This window comes from Pezoporus flaviventris, unplaced genomic scaffold, assembly GCF_033815535.1.
Source record: "Pezoporus flaviventris isolate CSIRO_AGI_PZ_B2104156 unplaced genomic scaffold, CSIRO_AGI_Pfla_v1 ptg000013l, whole genome shotgun sequence".
NCBI classification, from domain to species: domain Eukaryota; kingdom Metazoa; phylum Chordata; class Aves; order Psittaciformes; family Psittacidae; genus Pezoporus; species Pezoporus flaviventris.
Genome location: NW_026892561.1, coordinates 37,992,995 through 38,015,541, shown reverse-complemented (window position 1 = coordinate 38,015,541; position 22,547 = coordinate 37,992,995). Strand labels below are relative to the sequence as shown.

Sequence of the window (22,547 nt, the reverse complement as noted above, 5' to 3'; positions counted from 1 at the left end):
TGGAAGACCAGATTTTCTGAATAGAACTTATGTTCCCAAGCCTAATGCTGGAGGCCTAATTCCTGGCTGTAACAAACAAGTCTTTGCCATAAAATTAATTTAATAGCAAACATAGCTTCCCTTCTTTCAACTCATTGCAACAGATAACATCTTAGGCTTCCCATTAGGTGATGTCTATTTGTTACTTTCCAACTCAGTTTGCTACTATTAATTAAATAACAAATCAGAAAATTGCTTCTAAAATTACGAGAAACAAAACCCCCGGAACACGCTTTCGTGTGGTTGGTAACTGGTACTAGCACTTGCAAAACATCAAAGGCTTCTCTAAACATAGACTTTCATCAGTGATGCTGCAAGCCTTCATCAAATCTTTTATGATTTCCCATGCAGAAACATCAAAAGAGAAAGAAAAGAATAGCACAATTCCAAAGCAAGTGCTCCGTGTGAAAAATATGTGTTTAGCTACAACACATATAAAATGTAAAAGGGAAATCATTATTTACGTGAGACGTATTTTAATAAACATCATCATTAGCTCCCTATCTTTTCCTGTAAGGAACAAGGATTTGTGAGGTTCAAAATCATGTCCAAAGCTCAAGCGATTTCTGGAAGAAAATGAAAAAGAATTAGAAAGTATCTAATGTATAAGTCTTCAAAGCAAGAAGCTCAATTTATGTTCATTTTTACTTACTGAAACACATTCTGCATATTTTATTGTTTCTGTCATCTTGTTATAATCCATCCAAAGAGTTTTCAAAGAACATTAAGTCCTATAAATAAACAAACTGTGAATTATATGTATGGTACAAAAATACAACAACTGCTATCAAAAGTCTTACTTGTAGGCTTTTGTTACATGAAGTAATTAGATTAGTCAATCATTTTCTATTACTCTGCCACTAAACAACACAAGTTTCGGAAGACACAATCCAAAAATCTTAAGTATCATGAGAGTTACATTTCTATTTCTGAGTTGTGGCTATTTCGTTCCCACATGAATCTTAACCTCATCCTTACCCCTAGCAATGAGTATTCACTTTTTCATATAACTCTTATCTTCTTTTTATCTTCACAATTAAATTTTTCATAGGAAATTTCATATGAGCTGAAAGTCTTATATGTAATACTTGATAGAAGTGTTTAAGTGGCACTCACAGTTTGAAATTACCATTACCATACCACAACAGATAAGGGGGTTTGGGGAGTTCAGTAGGTTTGACGTTTACATTGATATTTGATCCTGCCATGTGAGATATTGAACTATACATGGAATACTATTTAAACAGTTTAATAAAACATTTAGGAACCTAAAGATTCTCAGCAATTAAGAAAAAAAAAAAGCAGACATAAAAACTAAAAGGTTTTCACTTAAGTTCAGTTAACTGATTAACTTATTCTTTTAGATAGCAGGTTTGGCCTTCCACACTTAGAGCTTTGTAGGTTCACAACTGATAGCAGAGGCCATATTGGGTCTACCTCTTTATTTTGCATACTTACAATGAGGAAACAAGCACCAATCAGTATTGCCTTGATTCTCACATCAAGATCTACAGGGACCTGGATCCCAAAGTTGGCAGTGTTGGTAAAGACATTGTTTACAAATCCAGACCAGTACTTGGAAATTTTGCCAATCGTTGACATCTCATTGAGAGTTTTTACCTACACCAATAAAAAACAGGAATACACCTAACTGTAAATAAATCTAGTACACACCAATATCTCCCCACAATTAATGACTGTGCCCTGACACACAGAGTATGCTATAGTTGTCAGGTTGTTCTTTTATTCTTATCATTGAGATGCTCTATTAGTGTCAGATTTTCCTTTAGGAGTGGCACACAAGAAAGGGTCTCAAGTTTGGAAACATCAGCATCTTTAGAGCTGACAGAAAAGTGGAGGAAATGAGATGTAAAAATTTATACCATACTTTTGCTCTTCTTTCCCAATGATTTTGTTTTCTACATTGCGTTTCTGATATGCTCCAAATCATAGCAGTACCAATGCTGTGGACCACTTTCCCTTACAACTGACAGGTAAGTTTTCAATTATGTAGCTATCTACATGTTTCTCACAGTATATTGGGACTTTCAGTCAGTACCCAGTGAAGTCTACTTATTTGGCTAACAAGTTGATCAATGAAGAAGCTCTTTTATGATTCCTTAATTAAGGAAAAGCACTTTGTTCACATCAGAAAACTCTGTGCAGGGTTTCTTTGATTATCTCCCATTCTCCCTGTCATCCATTACATACCTCAATGGCTCCTCAGAATTATTTTTCTCCTGATAAATGTTGTCAACTGAATTTAGACATATTGGACAGTAGTCCTCCCTGTGGTTCTCAGTCTAAAAGTGATGACAGCAGCAGATTCAATGCCACAGGATTCAAGGGACTGTTTCAGGTAACAGTGAATCCATGTGGGATAAAACCCTGAGTTTATAAAAAGCAATGGCTGAGTGCTCAAGGACTATAGAATATCAGGACTTCACCTAGCAACTTGTTTATTTCCTTGAAGGGACTGTCACTCCTGTCCAGAAAACATCTGTAGAAATCTGAGTGTACAAGTCAGGAACTCCAATGCATTTTGTTGTAGTTCTGTTCCATAATTATAGCAACATATTTTTAAGGCTAGAATCACGGATTTTTGAGTAAGAAATTTATTCAATGTAGTAAAACCTTAAAATTCTTAACTCTCACAAGAAACATACCTCAAAGTCAACATCTTCAAAACAGCCACAAGTTGCATATGGGCCAATTATTTTTAGTACATCTTCTTTACTTTCATTCTGTATAGTAAACTTTGGCAGAAAAGGGTCCCAGTTCTGTACAACATATCCAGCTATTGTACCTGGTGGGGACTGAACTTCTAACTAGCAAAAAAAAGAGAAAACAAAGATCTTCTAAAGTAACTTTATAGTAGTATATTTTAAAAGTGCATTGTTTATATAATGAAAAAATATATAACTTTACCAAACTGTCAACTTGATATTACAAGGCTGTGTGATGGTGGGTTTAAATATATTGGACAATATGAAAGTCAAAAGCTACACCAGAAGCTAATAGCTTACGTATAAAAAACTATATATTGTTAAAAAATTTTGTCATTATAATCAATGAGTAGGTATCCTTATAAACTTTTTTTATACAGTAGCTGTGCTAGCAAAGGACCTCTTTTAAAAAGGATCGATGCAGTACTGAGAATGTAGGTAGATGAGTCAACTCTTAAAGCATTTTCATAAAACAAGAAAAACGTCTGAATAAGAGAGAGTCTGAAACAATAAAAGACCTGGTATGTTACAGGATCTGTGGTTTTCTGTAAAAGCAGATTATTTTCAAGAGATATATGGCCTTGAGGAGAAAGAGCCATGGAGTGAAGCATCAGCTGATTCAGAGGGGTGCTTCCCAGTCATACCCACACATACTAATGGTTTCCAGGGATTGTCTATCCTTCACACTTGGGGAGTATAGTGGGTGATTTCCATCTGTAGCACTGATACTAGTATGTGTCGGGCCAAGCAGTGTTTTGGGGTGTTAGCTGACTGGAGGGATAACTGTATCATTAGACACAAAAGCTTGGGATGTCAGGGAAAGTAAATACCCATGAAAGAGGGGAGGCATGCTGGGAATATAACTCACAAAAGCGCTCCATTTATCAATAGTTACTTCTAAGCAAAGGCCTCCATGCAGTCCTCCAGGCTGAGATGTGGGTGTAAATCTCTTCCTGCCATCCTCACAGGGGTTGCACAAGGCTTTCTTAATGCTGTGCACATACAACAAGAAGCTTGGACAAAGGGCAGTTAGGATTCACTCACCTCTTGCAGGAAACAGGGGAACCAGCAGCTGTTGCATCTCAAGGGTCTGTTCACTGTAATCACTTCTTGGCCCATGTTATCAGCAATCCTTATGGTGAAAGACCTTATAGGCGAACACAGATTACGATCAAAGCAATCATTTTCTTCTACTGCAAAGTAAACTCTTTGTCCCAAATGGTTTTTTATCTCGTATTTGCTGGAGGTCTCTGTGCCAACTATGGCTAATGAAGCAAAATAAGTAGAAAATTGCCTCAATATAATATTAGCATATATATTAGAATATATTCTAAAAATCTATGGAACAAAGTGTAATAATTGTTTTGAAGTAATGACACAAAGGAAAAATGCAATTATAAGGAAATAATAATAACAGGTCTGTATTTTGAAGGAACATTTAGTTCAAAGATTTTGATTTGCTGTACACTAAATCGCATTATCACAGAACAGAATTCAGTTGAGTTTTAGTTTGAGCTTTTCCTTACTTTATCATCTGTGAAAAGTAAAATATGAGGCTGCCCCACTTCAGCAAGCAAAACTTTCACCCAGTTGAGGTAGCCAAAAATCAGGACATAAACACTTTGAAGGGAGAAATGCATTTTAAAATGTTTTCAGTTCAGAACTTAATACTTGTTCAGTACTTTGAAATTCTGAGGAATAGAAAACAGATGCCTCCAAAAGGCTTCCAAATCCTTCCCCCCACCTCACTGAAGTCACCGTACCTTCAAGAAGCTCCACTTGCTGATGAATAATTATCCGGTCCAGCTGTTAAAAATACAAATAAATAAACAAGATGGTGGGTGCTGGAAAGGTCTGGGGCTACTGGTGATCACCATCACCTGTCTATTTTTATTGCTTATCTCCCTTTTACTAGGTTCCCTTTCCTTCCAGAGGTGCATAAGTTGGGTGCTCAAGGTCTATCTCAAGTCACACTTTAGACATCTCTGAAATGATGACTGAAGAGTGTGACATTGGGTGTTGTGGTTATATAATTCACACACATATTTGAAGAAAAACAAGCTTTGAGGCTCACGGGAGACCTTATCACCATGTTCCAGTATTTAAAGGGTGGTTACAGAGAAGATGGAGACTCCCTTTTAACAAGGAGTCACATGGAAAAGACAAAGGGTACAGGTTACTGCTGTGGAGATTCCGATTAGACACAAAAGGAAGATTTTTCATAATGAGGACAATTAACTGTTGGAAAGTGGTGGATTCCCTGACACTGGGAACTTTTAAGATTCAGCTGACAGGGAGCTGGGACAATTAGTATACATCAACTAAGAGAGGTTGACCTAGTCACTGGACCAGGTGATACCGGAGGTCCCTTCCAACCTGGCATTCTATGGTTCTACAATTTGTCACTGGGAGAATGAGGAAGGCAACAGCAATGGAAAGATGTATGTGAAAAGCAGGACCCGTTTCAGACTCCTGTGCATCCCTCCTGCTCTTGGCCCCTTACCCCAAAGCTAAGGTTAGTGCGGGGCACCATGGCAGTGAAAGAGTGAATTAGTTTAGACTCAAGCTGAAAACATGCTGCAGCCACATTCAAAGGGCCTTGCTAGAGCAGCCTATCAAGGCAATTAGATGATGCCAGCAAAGGCACACACAATCTTTAACACTCTGATCTCAGGCACTGGTAGTTCTGCACCCTAAATCTGGCAAGCAGTCACATTAGGGTGCCAGAATGGGCAAAACACTCCCCAGAGAAACCCTCAGCTTACTGAAACTGTCTTCCCCTGTGGGCTGGTTACAAATGCAGGAGAATAACTGCCACAATACCCTTGCTTTGCTGTGCTTACAATCCCTCCGACGTTACTCTTCTTTAGAGAACAGTCATTAGCATTATAAAATCAGCAAGACTTAATTTCAGTCTACCTTTCAGTTTTATGTGACTTTTTATGCCTGTTTTATGCGATAGTTTAGGCTTTGCTAATCTTTTTTTCCTTAAATTCCTGATGGGCAAACACGTGGCACAGGATTTTGCTGTTACTCACAGCTGCAAACAGAAAGCACACAGCGACCTTCTGAGACCAGCATGTCACTGCTCTCCAGCGTCTGTATATTTTACAATTGATAAACCTTGCCTGGTACGTATTCAAACTGTTGCAGCCATTTGTCAGTTCTAGTCATCTCCTGCAGCTAGTTCAGGCTGCAAAGAAAAGCTGGTACAAGAGAAACTTCTTTATCCCTTTCATTAATCTCTGAAATGTGCATGCCAGTAATTGAAATAATAAAAAATATTTGGACTTAAAAATTTTCTCCCAAGGATCTCTGCTGTTTGTTGTTTAGGTTTTATGAGAGATGTGAACTCTTGGAACTCATGGGAAGTGCTCTGATGATATAAAAAGAATAAAAACGTTAAAGATGGTAGAGCTGCTTCAGTATTTTAGTTTTGATTTTAGTATGGATTTCTTTGCCCCACATAGGCTTTCACAAGGAAAACAAAATGACAGAGACTGAACAGTTAAAAGCTTTGAGTGATTTTGATCTGTTTATTGGTTTATTGTGAGCAATGTATAAAAAATGTTGAGACAACACGGCAGTAACACTTGTTAGGCTTGTTTTGCCTTCCCTGGTTTGGGCAAGACAGCTATTCTGAAGCACCTTTTATTGGGACACTTGTGGATCAACTGAATTCTGCACTTGCATTTGAAAGATGTAAAGCCCTTTTTTTTACAAGGATATGAGCCCTCTTGAGTTCAGATATGTTAAAATTCCTTATACACAGCTAATTCTTAGTATTCTGTTTTGTGGAAATTAAATTTACATCTGATCAGTCTAACCAAGTCTAAACCAAGAAGCATTTACAAAACTAGTTAAGCCTGAATGGTGGCACAACATGCTGTTAAGCTACTTGGAAAGTTCTCCAAGGTCTGATCTGCATATTTCTGCTACGGGAAAAGGTTCCCTCGATTTTTGTGACGGACACTGGACAATTCCTCAAACTATGGCTGTGATCTAGAAGATAATAATGAGGTTTGGTCAATTTTTTTTTTTTGGTAGGAAATTGTTTAGAGTGTCGCTTCTGTGACAGTGAAAGAACAGTATCTGTCTGCCAAGACAGAAGCAAGTTATTGGCCATTTTTGATGCACCTTGAACAGCTGAGCAAATCACTCCTCAGTCTAAAAAATGTAGCTCCCACGCTCTGTGATCAAATGCTCATGTAATTGACAACTGATATTTTGTGCATGGGCACCATGAAATGAAAATCATAGCTCCACATGCAAGATGATACCTGTAGTGACTCCCAGTTTCATTAGCTATCTGGGTAACTTAGATTGAAATATAAGATGTATTCAATTTCTGTTTCTGTGCAAAACTACCAGAATTGTATATCTAAAATACACACCTCAAGAGAAATAAATATTTCCCAGCACCACCAAAATACAAACACAGCAGAAGTGTGTGTATCAGAATCACAGCCTGACTATCCTGAGGCCCAGTTCTGTTCCTGATCATACCAGGCAGGGTGTATGACCCATTGCTCAGCATATGTAAGAGCAGCAGAATCCAGCCACACCTGAAATGCAAACAGGACTCAGTGTCAAGGCAGTAGCAGGGAGTGACTCTCCCAGTAAAAAAGTGTAGGAAGAGATGAAACTTCTGGAACAAAGTTGCAGACCATCACGGGTCTGAGCTCCAGGGACTGAGAGTTTTCACACAGCGAGATGGACAGCTCACATTTAACAGGACAGAGAAGACTTTAGCATTTCTTTTCCCTCCCCTGCCTGTGACCTACTGGTCTGCTTCCATTTCTAAGCATTTTCCTCTCTTGGGCAGTAGCACTTTCCTGCCCCATGACCCAACACAATGCAGGTGCAGGTTTGTAGCTGCCCAGACTTACGCTCACAAGTTGTGTCCTTGAGAACTTTTCTCCCCAGGACCTTACATCCAACCTGGAGAGCACTGTTGTGGGCAGCAGTTTGCTCATGAGACCTTCATGTTCCTCAAAGGATGGGTTGCAAGGAGGTGATAATTCCTTCACACGCTGCCTGTTTTAATCTTTTTGAGGCAGGCCAGAGTTTGATAGCCATTTCCCTGAGGGTGAGCTCTTAAGCAGCTGGAAGAAAACTGGGGGGACACTGAGCAGTATAATAATATGATCTAGAAAAAGTCCTAGAGGGAAGAAAACCATGATTTTGGTGCAAGAAGAGATGCATGCACAACAAATGGATTTCTGTGCAAATGAACAGCCACAATGAAGGAAGAGCTTGTCACTCCTATGGCTCCTTATTTCATAGTAATATCAAACAACAAAAAAACCTTTCCATCTCTGCCTGTCCCTCCCTCAGGAAAAACGAAATAAACAAACAAAACCCCCAAGACAATTCTAACATTTGGAAAGATTCAGGACCTGGTTCAGGTACTCCAGACCAGGTGGCAAGTTATAAGGGTGTGATGTTTGCTTCCAGAGGCTTGTTGGTTCAACAGGTTTATTCTGTCCAGAAAGGTCAGAAGAACCAGGGAGGTGATCCCTAAAAATTGGGTTGGTTTGTCCCTGATATTCTGCAGGGAAAGAAGAAAAATAATAATTACAATCAGAAAGTAACAGGATCAAACAGCAGCTAGCTGTTCAGATCAAAACTGGAACAATATCATATTCTGCCTGTGACTATATCAGCATTTTGATTCACATCAGGAGTGAGGATCTGAAACAAATCTTCTGATGGTCCCACACTTACAGCACTCTGATTCAATTTATAAAGAAATCTTAAGAGTATGCAAAGTGGAATTGAAGCTAACCAGGAGATATGTATGGTCTTGGATGGTAGCTAATCCACTCTGACAGGTTGCAAGCACTGAGTCTCTGTGACAAGGCTGGATGGAGCTGGTCTGGATTCACACACACGGGATGGCCATAAGCTCCTCAGCACAGGTTGCTGAGCCCTGCTCCCCATGAGCTGCCCTGTGTGTTAACGTATACCAAGTTGCTGAAGGCTTGCTTCTAGCAAGATGCTTTCTAGCATCTTGAGGGTATGCATATTTTCTCTTGATTAGAGATAATCTTTCCAGAGATCTCAGATACCCTAAGCTAGATGTTACAACTCTGGTATCAAAGTCTAAACAGCCTCTTACAGTGTATTATTCATTATTATCTTAATGAGAAGATCAGATATCATTAAGCTGTGTTTTCTGGTTTGCTATTGCAAACTCATCCTTTAGGACAGTGATGGTTACCTTGGCTAGTGCTGCGAAGGTAATGAGAGTATTTACTGTTACAGGCACCTGAATGCCTGCACCCCTTTATATGCATAGGCACAGTCTCTGAGTGGACAGTGATAACCTTAGCCATTTGATTCTCAGCAAACTCAGCAAAGCCAGTAGGTTTTACTCCAAGCATCTTTCCACAGCCTTCACTAAGACTGGCTCTGCCAGAGCAAGCAAGAGCAAACTGAAGCTCTCTGCAGAGAAAATGGCAAATCCTTCTAATAGTAAGCTGAGCCTCTGTGCTTCAGCAGTAAAGCAGTACCCAAACTGATCATTTTTATCTCATGTGTGACAATACATAGGCATGATGGGATTTGAGGTCCAGAATGAATTTTGGCTCTAAGTCTGAAGCTCTCTTTTGCTGTTGTGGGTTTAAATGAGATCCTTTAGTATTATTTGAACTCACTGTGGCTGATTCATCATTTAATCATATTTTGATCTTAATTTGTCTTTGCAGCTACTGCTTTCTTTCAAAGTCTGAGACCACAGGAAGAAAAAGTAACCTCTTTGAATTTGTAGCTGGCTTTTAAAAATGTATAAGTGGGTAATAAATATTTTATAGGCTCTTCTGCATCATTTTACCTCACAGGGTTCTGTTACTGCCGTAATTCTTGTTGTTACATGAAATGCCATGAAGTGGCCGAGTGTTAGTGTTATTCTCGAATGATAAAGAGGAAAAGGAAGACAACAAATTGCAGTTCTACCTGTCAAATTTTAAGCTATACAAAAATCAAATAGTAAATATATTAAATATTCATGACAGTCTGACACTTTGTCTATTTTCGTGGATGTTTCCCATTTCAATTATGGTATGGGAAAACTTAAAAGTTAGCATACAATACAATGAGCTTTCTGTACAAACATAATTCGTAGCGTTACTTGTTCCTAAAAGAAGTATATTATCAAATTCCTTCATTTTTAAAACCATATTAAACAACATTACTATTTTCATACTTATGTTAACTACTTTGCATTAAAAATATACAAACCCAGATCTCTTATATGGCTAAAGGTACGCAAAGTGTATATAAAACCCCCAGTATTTTGCAAGAGTACAACAATGCCATAAAACCTGCTTGCTGCTGAATACCTTTTAATGTTGTAAATGCAGAATGTTGTCAGTATTTTGGGGGCAAAGAGGGGTAAACATTTGACAAACTTAAACAGACATTGCTGAAAGTCCCTAGGCCAATATCTGCCTCTGTACATCACAGCAGGGTGACCTCTGTGGAGTTGTATTCATGTTGAGAAAAAATAGATTTGTATCCTTCTGCTTAGTTTAAGTATTTGAAAGCATGGAGAAAATAAATTTAGAAGGCTGGTTAGATCAGCATGCTGCAAGGTTGGCCAATAGCCCTGAGTACCCACCCAGCTGCAGCTAGAACACAGTGTGTGACAAAGATGAACCCAGATAGGAGTAATCTGATTAAATTCAGTTATTCTTAAGATATTTGTTTTTTCCCTACATGGTTATCAGGACTCTGGCCAGTTCTGAAAGTGAAAAGCATTTGCTGATTTGGTATTTTTGAAGTGGAATAAGAAAGAAGTGTGCAAAAATAGTGGTACCTTTAGCTCAATACCTGCCCTTCCCAAGCATTCTGAACCAACAACTTTAAGAAAAAAAAAGACAAATGCTATATTTTTGATTGAACGTAGATGTTAACATTTTATTCAAATAAATTCTCGTATAGATTTTAGTCTCCTTAGGAGCCTCCTGAATTCTAAAAAAAAATTAAAGGAAGCCAAAACAATTGTGCTTTGGCTGATGTGGTTTTAGCCTGAAACTCATTTCATCAGACTGCTGATTGCTGGAAACGTACAAGACTGTAGTTTTCTGTAAACATGATCTAAAAATACAGACTATAGATGCACTTACCTTGAGAGGCCATGAAGCTTCCTGAGTTACTTCTTCAAAGGAAGCCAGGTTAAAAGAAAAGGCTTTTCTTGTTGCAGCAAAGAAAAAAAGAGCACAGCATGCACAAAACTTCAGAAGGTGTCTGTCTGCTTCATATCAGCTTACAAAGAACTGGAGGAAATGTATTGCCTTTCTCATGTTCCAGAACACTGCATTTTATGTCGATGGACAACAGGGGGAGATGATGCTAACAAACAAGAAAAACACTATTCATTTCAAGTTGTTTGCACCAATGGAAAAAAGTGTTTTGTGAATACGAAAAGGCACAACTTCAATGTACCTACTGGCTAACTGAACACATTTGACCTAAAATTCTGCTTTATATGTACATATTCTGAGACTACACAAATTCTGTCTTTATAATTCAATATTTATGTTTCCATTTCTTCAGGGTATCCAGTAAAGACAGAGGAGCTAATTACCTGTATTTCCCTACTGCTAGCCCCCAGTCAACTCTTCCAATGCACAAAGAAAGAAAATCTACCTTGGATATATCACTGTATTCCACCTATGCAGCATAAGCCTCCCCTACAAGGGGTGTCATGGCTGCATACAGAGCCAGAAAAAGGTTCTATAACCCACCCCCTGCACACACACACCCCATGCATCTGTGTGAGGTGTTTAAACTGGATTTGGAGAATTAAAACAGACTCGCTGTGCTTTGCTCCAGACAAGCACCATCCATACCAAAACGTAACGCATGTAATAACTCATACTGAACTGGGAGGAAAGGAGGAGGAGGAGGGAGGATAACCTTGACTTACCAGCTCATATTTCTGCCTCAAGTGCCCAAGTCACCATGGAGATCCTCACGCACATGCGATCTGCAGACAGATAAGAAGCATGGCTGCAAAAATGGCAGAGACTATGCACAGAGCCCAGCAGAGCAGACTGAGATGTTGGGAACCATTTTCTGTTCTCCCCGCTAGTACAAGTCCTACTGGTTTGAAACAGTCTCTAGGAGCATGTCTGAGCAGATTTAACTCCAGAGTTTGTTGTTCAAGAAGATGCTGATGAGGATTCCCTGAAGGAAGAATACAGGAAACCCCCCCCCCCCCAAAAAAAATATAAAAAAGATATGGCAGCTGATTTTTACTGACTGTATTCACAAACGCAAGGGCCTCAGGTCTACCTACAGAATGTGTTTAAAAAATTTAGCTATGTGAAAATTCTGAGAAGTTTATCATTGCCTGCTTGGGAAGTCCTTGTGCACTCACCCCTGGAAACTCCAGTGAAGGGAGAGCAGCCCACAGACAAAATTGTTGTGTAAAATGAGCACTAAACAACCCTTTCTGGACTGGGAAGAAATTTGACATCAATGGAAATAAAGATTAAGAATGACTAAAAATTTTTGCTTCCTTTCTCCCTGTCAAGGACGTGCATCTTTGGAGCAGAGGATCTAACCTGGAGAGCAAACACCAGTAAATATAGTAAACCTAATTATGAAAATGACAGATAAAAACTCAGGCAAGACAGTATTTATCTACCTTAGAAAGGAATAAAGATTCATTTTACCTCCCAGAATACCAAAGGAAAAAAATATCCCAGTAACTAAACCAAAGAAAAAAAAATCCCAATAATTTGGTCAAGGCATAAAGCAAGTGCAGAACATCAAGAAAGGTGCCAAAAAAATCTAAAAATAAAATGTGCTGAAAGAAGATACTTCAAACATTTTAAAGGCTTTTTGAGAAGTCCAAGTAGCTCACTTGTTGATCTGGAGAGGCACAGAGGTGCCAAGGCAGCCTGCCTGTGCTGTACTCTGTAACATGGGACCAGCCCCAGTCCTTTCCTGCAGCCACTGAAGTCTGTGGGATGGAACAGCCTGGCTGTGCTGGGAACTGCTGGCACCATGGAACAGGCTTCCAGGAAAGAGCCATGGTGGTACAGGCAGGTTCACCTCTCTACAGCAGCCAGGTTTCATTATTCCTCTGCTCATGAAATAAACATTTTCCTGAGGCTGTTCTGCCCCCAAAAAACTGATTTTCTGACATTATTTACAAAATTGCAGTAAATAGTTAATAGATAGAAAACTTGAAGTGCATTTTATATTTTTCCATTTCTTTCCCAGATTTCCACATCTTTTGCAATGTCTCCTCTTACCTTATTCTTATAGTTTTATTCTGAAGCAATAATTTTAGTAGATTATATCAATAGATTGCAGCAGGATTTGTAAGCAATAGTCTTTTTGTAAGGACAATTGGCATATGTCCTTACAAGTAAAACTATGTTTAATAATTTCTTTAATCTGAATTTTTGGCTTTTTTTTTTATTTTTTAATAAATACATATTGGTCAAAATCTGCTCCATCTGTGATTAAAAGTGACCTCAAATAAGGCCTTCCAGAACAGAAGACTTAATCATACTTATCCAGACACAACTGAAGCCATACTTTGGTGCTATTTAGAATTGCACAGGAAAAACTACTGAAGAAATCAGGACGAACCTTTAAAGAATTGCATACAGCTATTTCTAGTTAAGATTTAAGGACCTCAGAAGGCAGAGTGGCAACACCCAAAGGGGAATTCTGCCAAGTCACAGAGCTTGCTGCCTCTGCCCTTGAAGGCGGCTCCGGGGGATCACAGCCTACATTTACTCTATCATCAGGAGCCTGAGCACTAAAATATATTACCTTCCTCTGTACAAACGTGGCAGACATCTGTAACACATTCACAGGTATTAAAAATAAATAAATAAACAAACTGAATTTGTGTATATATATCCCCTCTACCTATAAAATACACTTGCTCTATCCCACGCTGTACAGCCTATAAAAATTGATGGGCAAATCATCAGAAGGTGCAGCATGGATCCATTAAAATCAATGAGACTATTCAGATCAGGGCAAGCAGTGCTTGAGTGAAGGAGTTTATACATCTAGAACCATCCGTTTTGTCCTGTTGCATTCTATAATTACGACTTCCTCAAAAGCACTGGGATGCATCCCCACTAAGCTTATGTACAAACACCACTGCAATTAAAGCCTATTACGCAAACTACTGCAGCCTGTAGAAAACATAACCATGGACAAAGACATCATTGTCCCAGGACAGCACAGATCCAAACCACAGATTTTCATCCGGAAAGCATATAGTAATAGTCAGCCAGGTAGATCAATAGGGAAAAGATACCATATGGCTCAACATAGGTGCTGCTTTTCTGGAGCCTAATAACACTTCTATTTTCTACAGGCACCAGAGCCAGAATATGGCAATGGTTTCACAAAAAACAAAACACTTTCACTAGTGATCAGAAGTGCCAAGAGACAGCAAGAAAACTCAAAGTATTAGGGAATGCTGATTTCTTGTCCTGCTCCCTTCTGCTTGGAAAACTGCCTTATAAAGCTGGTGCAAGATATTTGCCCTTGTACACAGTGGGAAAAAGACAACAACGCCCTTTCCCCACTGTCTCACTATTGGCTTCCCCAGGTAAGCAGGAACTGTCTCTTCCCTTGTCCCCATAGTCTACACGTTCAGGCAAGAGACCTCAGCTCCTCCTCTCCTGCTTTTTTTGAAGTCCAAGCAGCCAGGGACGCCTGGTGCTATCCAGCAGGCAGGTTGAGGAGAGTGTGCAGATATCACGACATGCATCCAAAACATCACCAAGCAATGCCTGATCTTCCCTTCTACTAAGAGGGGTGATCACTAATGCCTATTTCCATTTAAAATTTCCTTTCTTTAAAATATTAATTTTCACCAGCATTAAAATACATTGTTATTGGTAGTATTTTAATAGAAAATTATATAGCCTTATTCCTTTTTATAGACTTGCCTTTAGTACAGGAAGAAATGCTGAGCATGAGTATATCAGACTGTGACCCTGTGCAATAAGAAGCTCCAAGGATTTTTACAGAGTATTGCTTTCTGCACTAGGGAAAAAAAAAATCAAAAAAAGAAAAAATAAATTTCTAAAACCAGCTACTGTCAAGTATGGAACTCACCTTGAACTTTGGTTTGTGAGGCGTCTTGCTTCAGCTCGTGTCTACAGTAACTCCTCCCCTCTGAAGACGTCTGCAATTATGCTGAAATACTGCAGGCAGCCGCCTGGCATCGGCAGTGCTGACCGGCTGGCTCGCCAGTCAGTTCCCGTGCTGGCAGCACACGTATCGCACACCGTGCTGCAGAGCAGGCTTCTCTCATTTGCCTGTCGATGGTAGGTTTGCCGTAGCTACTCAACAAGGTGACTACTGTGCGTGAATTAATAGAAAAATACAACCTTCAAAATAACAACTGCTCAGCAATCTGTTCTTTATTTTGCATTTAACTGAACTGAAATGGGTTCAAAATAGCAATCTTAAAATGACTGCATAAGAAAAGATCAAGAAAGAAACCTTTAAAGTATTTGTATTTAGAAATGGTAAAAGGGTACTGAATATGTACCAGAAATTTTAATGCTGCACCTAGCAAGTACTGATAGAGGTCGGAGCCTGAATACAGATGTCAGCAAAATGCAGCAACCAGCTGGAAATTCATAACCCAGCTTCCATACCCAATTTGGACACAGTAGATGAAGAAGGCTTTTGGGTGTTTTGCCTTTTTCCTAGGGTTTTGGGGAAAGCAATGTTTGAGGTTTGGTTTTGTCAGGTTTTCATGGTTTTGGGGGCTTGGGGATTTTTTGGGGGGAGGTTGGGAGTAGCCTGTTTTTGTTTGGTTGGTTTGGGTGTTTTGTATGTTTGTTGGTTTGGGGGGTTATTATGTTGTTGGAGTTTGGGGGGGAGTTAGGTTTGGGAGGGGCTTTTGGGGGGAGTGTTTTGTGTTTTGGTGATTTTTGGTGGGGTGGTTTTTTTTGTTTTTTTTAAACCACATGTAAAATCTCATTCTCATGAAAGTACAGCATACCGAGGGACTGTGGGTACTGCTGGTGAACACTGCCTCATGTACATTCTTGTTTCCTAGCAGTTCTGAAACAGCTGCATGAAATAAAATAGTGAATTCAAAACCAAACTCAAATATTACAATTTGAATCACATTTAGCATGTTTTAGGATAAAAGAAGAGGAGGTGTGGACATAAGAATGTTGATCTATGTAAGCAGACCAATGAGATTTAAGCAAAAATAAGGCCAGGAGGGAGCAGCGCGCAAGACCTGAACATTCATCTTTCACCAAACCATGTACCAAACCTTCTCTTTGGTCATGAAGGAACTCTGAAACTGATCTCTCATTTGAATTTGCCCTAATGAGCATGCTGAGGGAATTTTTAAAAAATGTATCCTAAAATTATTCAGCTCCAGGTAAATACTTTGAATATTCATTAGGTTGGAGCGTCAGAGAGAATAACTTTATAGCTATGTGGCAACAGCACTCTGAAGGTATGTAAGTTTACTGCTTTAACTGTGAATTGGACACAAAGACATTTCATATATCTTTCCTGCTTCTTTAGTAAACAGTACTGTGATCTGTTTTAAGAAGCTGAAGTGAATTTTATGTGACTTTCTTTTTATTTTGGTTTGAAACCATTTGCCAAGTTCAACTGAAATTAAAAAGCATCTCAACTTCTTTTTGCTTATTAAACACAGACTCAACAGTAAAAGAACTACATCTTGCCCTTCTTTACATGCAACCAAATCACTCTGAACACTTTTCAGGCTGAAAGCAAACAGTAGGCATTCTTCCTTGGAAGTCATAAGCTTTCACAAGTCTAATCAAACTGCAACTGCTCAGCAGCCTCTAACAATTAGATATAGTGCTTATGTCTAATTAAATTTTACCCATTCAAACCAGTGATGAAACAAGATAAAATACTCAAACAATACATGCTGGTATATTGATAAGATTCTTTCTTTCAGTACATTGAATGACAGAAGTTGTGGATACAAATGTAATTAACACTTTCGGTGATGATGCAGAGCTTTGCTGGTCTTAAAAATTCATTAGGTAAAATTAGAACAACTGTGCCTTGCTGTAGAAGAAAAAACAGTATTTCTGTCATACGTACCTGTCATTTCCCCTTTCTTTACATTGTGAAACGTTTAAATTGCAAGAAAGCATACTGGGAGGCCAGAGTATCAGAAAACACCAGGTATACTTTTGGTGCTTTTCCTTCTGTAAAAATTACTTAAAATCAACATTTGCATCCACCATCATATCAATAGTCTGATCTCTTCTCAAGGCACTAGGTAATGTCTATGTCAGCCAACAGCGCAGTGCAAGCAGTGCTACAATAGCAGCAGACCTACAGAAAGAAAAGACAGGCACTGAGGATTCACCCATGCTCAGTGGCTCTGGGTTTTGCTTTGGTTCTTGTGTGGCTCTTCAGTTGAATGCTATTGGTGGTTCTTGGTGTGCTCCTGGAGCACATCTTCCAATTTTGTCCCACCCAACAGGAATCAGTTTGCACACTCCAGGATCATTTCAAAACTACACTCAAGCACAGCAAGTGAGGATGACTAAGAGATTCCCTTTATAAACTGTGTATGAATTAAATCACTAACATGGACATACCCACCTGACCAGATGATTATTTGCTGTCGGATGATACCTTCTATAGAATCATAGAATAGTTAGGGTGGAAAGGACCTTAAGATCATCTAGCTCCAGCCCCCCTGCCATGGGCAGGGGCACCTCACACTAAACCATGACACCCAAGGCTCTGTCCAACCTGGCCTTGAACACCGCCAGGGCTGGAGCATTCACAACTTCCCTGGGCAGCCCATTCCAGTGCTTCACCACCCTAACAGGAAAGAACTTCTTCCTTATATCCAATCTGAACTTCTCCTGTTTAAGTTTTAACCAGTTACCCCTTGTGCTATCACTACAGTCCTCATGAAAGACATTTCATTAAGGTGCAATAGATTGTTAGCAGTCATTACAATGTATGCCTTATGGTTGATTTTTGCTAGTTCCATCTCTGGAAAATACAAGCCAATATTACTAAGTTACTGTAGTACACTACTGAAGTGACTGTTTACAAGTTAATCACTAATAACACAGATCCAGTGACCCAGAGGCGAACAGTTTTGTACTCATTTAGAGCACGAAGTGAACAGTCCTGGCACTCCCATGGGCGCTACAGCTATTCCAAGATTATCAGCTGATCTCCACTTCTTGAGAAAGTCACCATTCAATATTCTAATTCTAAATTCAAAGTAAAGAAAACATTTTTCACTTTTTGAGGGAAGAAATGGATAAGACATCCATAAGATTTAACGATATAATGGTAACTCTATTAGGACATCAAAATTAATTTCAGTTTCCCTGAGGTATCTTATTTTAATTAACAAATCCATGATCCTTCTCTATTAATTAGCATAGTGAAAGAATAATAAGTTTCAGATGAGAATTCTAATACAGCTTTTCATCCCCTAAAAAAATAATAAAAGGAATTAAGGATCTTAGTCCAATTTGTTTTATATATTTAGAAGCAATGTTTAGAATTTTACCTAATAGTACAGCACAACTATTAGGCATTTGTTTTAATTTGAAAATGTTTTGGGTTTGCAATTATTGCAAAATCATTTCAGACATTCAACCTATCAAAGGGATGACAGTGGCCCACTACGAAATGTAATTCGTGCAGAATACCAGGTAATTTTATTTTTCCTTATTATTTCCTACTGTTAAAACTGAGTGACTGCTATACTACTGGTAAAATCACACGTTTTTATAGACATGCTAATTCATTCATTACTCTGCTCAAAACAGATCTGGAAAAATAACTTTCTTTTCTCAAGTTTGGTTTTCTTTTCCTCTCTTTGTATCACAGTTCACTTACTAGTTGTCATGGTTTACACCCAGCCAATAGCTAAGTACCATGCAGCCACTCACACACCCCTGCCTTCCCACCCCTGGGTGGGATGGGGGGGGGGGGAGAAACAAAAGAATGTATAATACTACTAATAATAATTATTATAAGGGAAATAACGAGGGAAGAGAATATAAAACTAAAATGGGAAAGATAAAAAAAGAAAACAACAATAAACACAAGTGATGCACAATAGAATTGCTCACCACCCGCTAACCGATACCCAGCCAGGATACCCAGCCCGACCCAAGCAGCAATCGGCTCTTTCCAGGTAACTCCCCCCCAGTGTATATACTGGGCACAGAATCATAGACTCATAGAATAGTTAGGGTTGGAAAGGACCTTAAGATCATCTAGTTCCAACCCCCCTGCCATGGGCAGGGACACCTCACGCTAAACCATGCCACCCAAGGCTTCGTCCAACCTGGCCTTGAACACTGCCAGGGATGGAGTATTCACAACCTCCCTGGGCAACCCATTCCAGTGCCTCACCGCCCTGACAGGAAAGAATTTCCTTCTTATATCCAACCTAAACTTCCCCTGTTTAAGTTTTAACCCGTTACCCCTTGTCACTACAGTCCCTAATGAAGAGTCCCTCCTCAGCATCCCTGTAGGCCCCCTTCAGATACTGGAAGGCTGCTATGAGGTCTCCATGCAGCCTTCTCTCGAAGGCTGTACAGCATGACGTGCTGTACTATGGAATACCCCTTTGGCTAGTTTGGGTCAGGTGTCCTGTTTGCTCCCTTCCAGCTTCTTGTGCCCCTCCTCACTGGTACAGCATGAGACACTGAAAGTCCTTGATCAGGGTAAGTGCTACTGAGCAACAACTAAAGCATTGATGTGTTAATCAGCATTGTTCTCAGACTAAAGCCAAAACAGCACTGTACCAGCTACTAGGAAGGAAAAAAATAACTCTTACAGCTGAAATCAGGACACCAGTGAAAAATCACAAGTTTTTCCATTTGTTTTTGATTCCCAAAAGCCACAAGTTTGTAGATTAGATTCCTGCAAAGTACTTTGTAGATTCCCTGTTATGTGAAGTAAAAAGAGAGAAGAAAATATTAGCAAAGCATCAAAGGCTTAGGTTAGCAAAAAAACAAAGTCAAGGAGAAAACTTCTGCAGAGATGAAGATGTATTGATACTTGTAATTTCAAAACTACTTGCCCTTAAAGACAACCTGCTTTTTTGACCTAGCACCAGTTTGTAAAACAAACGAGAGCGAAAGAGGACATTAGGAAGTTATGTGTGCTAGTGTATCTTGATAGCTATTTTGCTTATATATTTCAACTACCAGATTGAATATTTTCAACACTTTTCTGTAGAACAAAAGTCAAAACAGTTTTTATGTAACAGAAAAAAAAATAGCATTAAAGTAATACAGAAAATAGAAAAAGAGCTGAACTTAAAAATACGAGTTATAATGGAAAATTCATGCGAACTTCATTAATCCTTCTGCCAGCTCTGTCACTGCACAGTCCCTTTCTCTTCCAGCACTCATGGAGTGGGGAAGGGTAGGAACAGCTCTATGCCCATAACAAGATGTTCTGATAGTTAAAGTTGGTCCTGTTGTCTCCCCATTTCAGCTTCCTTGACTCCCTTGGGTTTGACCTGGACTGTTCTATATCCCATGAGATACCTAAGCAACAACCTGTTGATTATGACTGTTGCCTCACATGTATGCAGGAAAATGATGGGTATTCTCTCTAAAGATACTAAGAGCATAGAGCATTCATTATCACAGATAAAAACATTTTTGAAGAATGTTTAAAGACCTTAGCTATGTTCGCTTTATTTTCTGCTCTTTTCCATCTCCATGTGGTCCATCAAGGAAGCCTGATTTGCAGGTCACACTCATATCTGTGTTTATTCCTCAGACACCTAATAGCAATCATTCTTCATGTTTATTTTCAACTCTTTGTGTCCCAGTTTTTTTTAAGGAGGAAGATATTTCTCAGTAAAATGAGTAACATGCTATCACCTTATAATTTGACTTTTCTAAATGCTTTGTGATGTGTTTGGTATTTTACTCAGAAGAAACACAATAGTTAATAGAAACAAAATTTTTCTCAAGAAAACAGTGCAATTCTTTCAGAGACTCATTGCTCTAATAATTCAGCTTCTTGGAACAGCCTTAATCATGGAAGACTAATACCACAGAGGCAGTGAACATCATTATTTCTTGCTTTATGTTTTTTTATGTTTTTGAATAAGGATTCTAATTCTCAGGATTGAGATTTTTACTACAGTGGACAGAGATGGAACCATTAATTTTCTAAAAAAATACAGTATTTCCTTAATGGGACTGTAAGTTAATGCTTAATAATAAAGCAGATAGCATCTTAATTATCCTGTACATGCCAGTTCTCAAACTTACTGCATATCAGGTAAAAGTACAGTACTCCAGGTTCCAGATTTGTTCAAAAGAATAGAAAGTTAAAGAAGATTCCCCCCTGCTAAACACACACCCCATTTTCAAGTGGTAATTATACTAATTTACTCTAATACGTACAGTTTAAATACAGTAGACAGACAGAGGAAGAGTTAGTATACCAAATGCAGAAGATTTAATGAATTATAGCAGCAAGAAATGAGAATAATCAAATATTGCATGAAATTCTGCCCTCATTTACTCTGGCATAATAGTTTATTCTGGTGACTAGTATGTGAATGTGGCCTCTTCTGTATTTTTTTTTATACAAAGAATTATACATTTTATAGACTCCAACATTTGGTTAATGGTTACTAAATCTGGCATTTACAGAGACATTAGGAAAGATGGTATTTATTTGCAATTTTATTTCCCTCATAGTGAAACGTAGAATCCATACAGCTGTACAATGAAGATGATTAGAATTGCTAGAAATGAAGGCCTCCTGGGAAAAAAAAAAAATATCAATAGCATAGTTTAACTACATGAACCATAATTGCATTATTAGCTCTGCTGTGCACTACCACAGGAAAGCTAATGACATGATTCTGAAGAAGCTTTATAGATTATGGAAAACTATATAACCTCTTGTGCTCCCATTGACAACACAAGTCATTTGAGATCCCTGCCATTACGGGAAGGAAAACTGCCTCATTTTTCACAAATCTTGTGAATATGTCTTTTCATGGATTTTAAATATTAACTGTATATATGCCCATGGACCAGTAGCTGCAATAACAAATAACTGTTTGTTTAACCTTAGCTGTGGCAAATTTAGCAGTGAATTGTGTCTTCAGTCCCAGTCTAACAAATAAATGACTGTTGCAGAAGGAGCAAGGAAGTAAAGGCACTCCCCACTCCAGACACATGCTTGCTCTGAGAGGTAGTGAGAGGATTGCTATCATAAACTGTCAGTGAAATGAAAAGTTGGACTTTTTTCAGAGTTCTAAGTATACTTACTGCTAAATCAATCTGCCTACAGCTTACTAGCACAATTCCAGCTTAAAAGCTGAAGACCAAAATAATTTTCATTACATTCTGACAACATGCATGTTATTCCCAGTGAGTCACTCCCACTTTGTCCCTGTATTTTCCCCTCTCACCCAGTCCTCAGGTTGCAAAGACATAAATACAGGAAAACCATAACCTTTTCAGTAGTTACTGAAATAGAAGAAATGCATAATTAAGATTATTAAGTCTTGAAAGGCAAAATAGTACAAGACACAATCCTAAAATGCTGGGCCTGAGAGACATCTCATCTCCTCCGTCACATTATACATAGACAACTTGCTTGACTAGCCAACTTACACACGTTTGCTTTTTGGCTCCTTAGTGATCTGCAACAGCCAATATATACTTTTTTCTTACTTTACATGTGCAGTCGTAGGCACATGTGGGTCCGCCTTGATTGCTGCCAGTTCATACTCATATAAGAATCAGCAGCTTT

General features: G+C 38.8%; 1 protein-coding gene across 1 annotated transcript; it reads right to left on the bottom strand.

Moving 5' to 3' along the window:
- Nucleotides 1-594: 594 nt before the first annotated feature.
- LOC133268222 (phospholipid scramblase family member 5-like) lies at nucleotides 595-11,776 on the bottom strand. The gene is made up of 8 exons (XM_061451075.1): nucleotides 11,698-11,776; nucleotides 10,895-11,120; nucleotides 8,165-8,316; nucleotides 4,529-4,571; nucleotides 3,810-4,030; nucleotides 2,706-2,867; nucleotides 1,498-1,659; nucleotides 595-770 (listed from the first exon to the last, which is right to left on the bottom strand). The coding sequence occupies exons 2-8, from the start codon at nucleotides 10,905-10,907 to the stop codon at nucleotides 732-734; spliced, it is 792 nt and encodes a 263-aa protein (XP_061307059.1). The 5' UTR covers nucleotides 10,908-11,120; nucleotides 11,698-11,776; the 3' UTR covers nucleotides 595-731.
- Nucleotides 11,777-22,547: the final 10,771 nt, after the last annotated feature.

Bases quoted from the DNA above. Each gene is read 5' to 3' on its own strand.
- LOC133268222 (XM_061451075.1), bottom strand. The intron at 4,031-4,528 runs GTACGGTGACTT...TTGCTTCATTAG, and splicing joins GCAAGTGGAGCTTCTTGAAG to CCATAGTTGGCACAGAGACC. The intron at 1,660-2,705 runs GTATGTTTCTTG...TTATTGGTGTAG, and splicing joins TTGAAGATGTTGACTTTGAG to GTAAAAACTCTCAATGAGAT.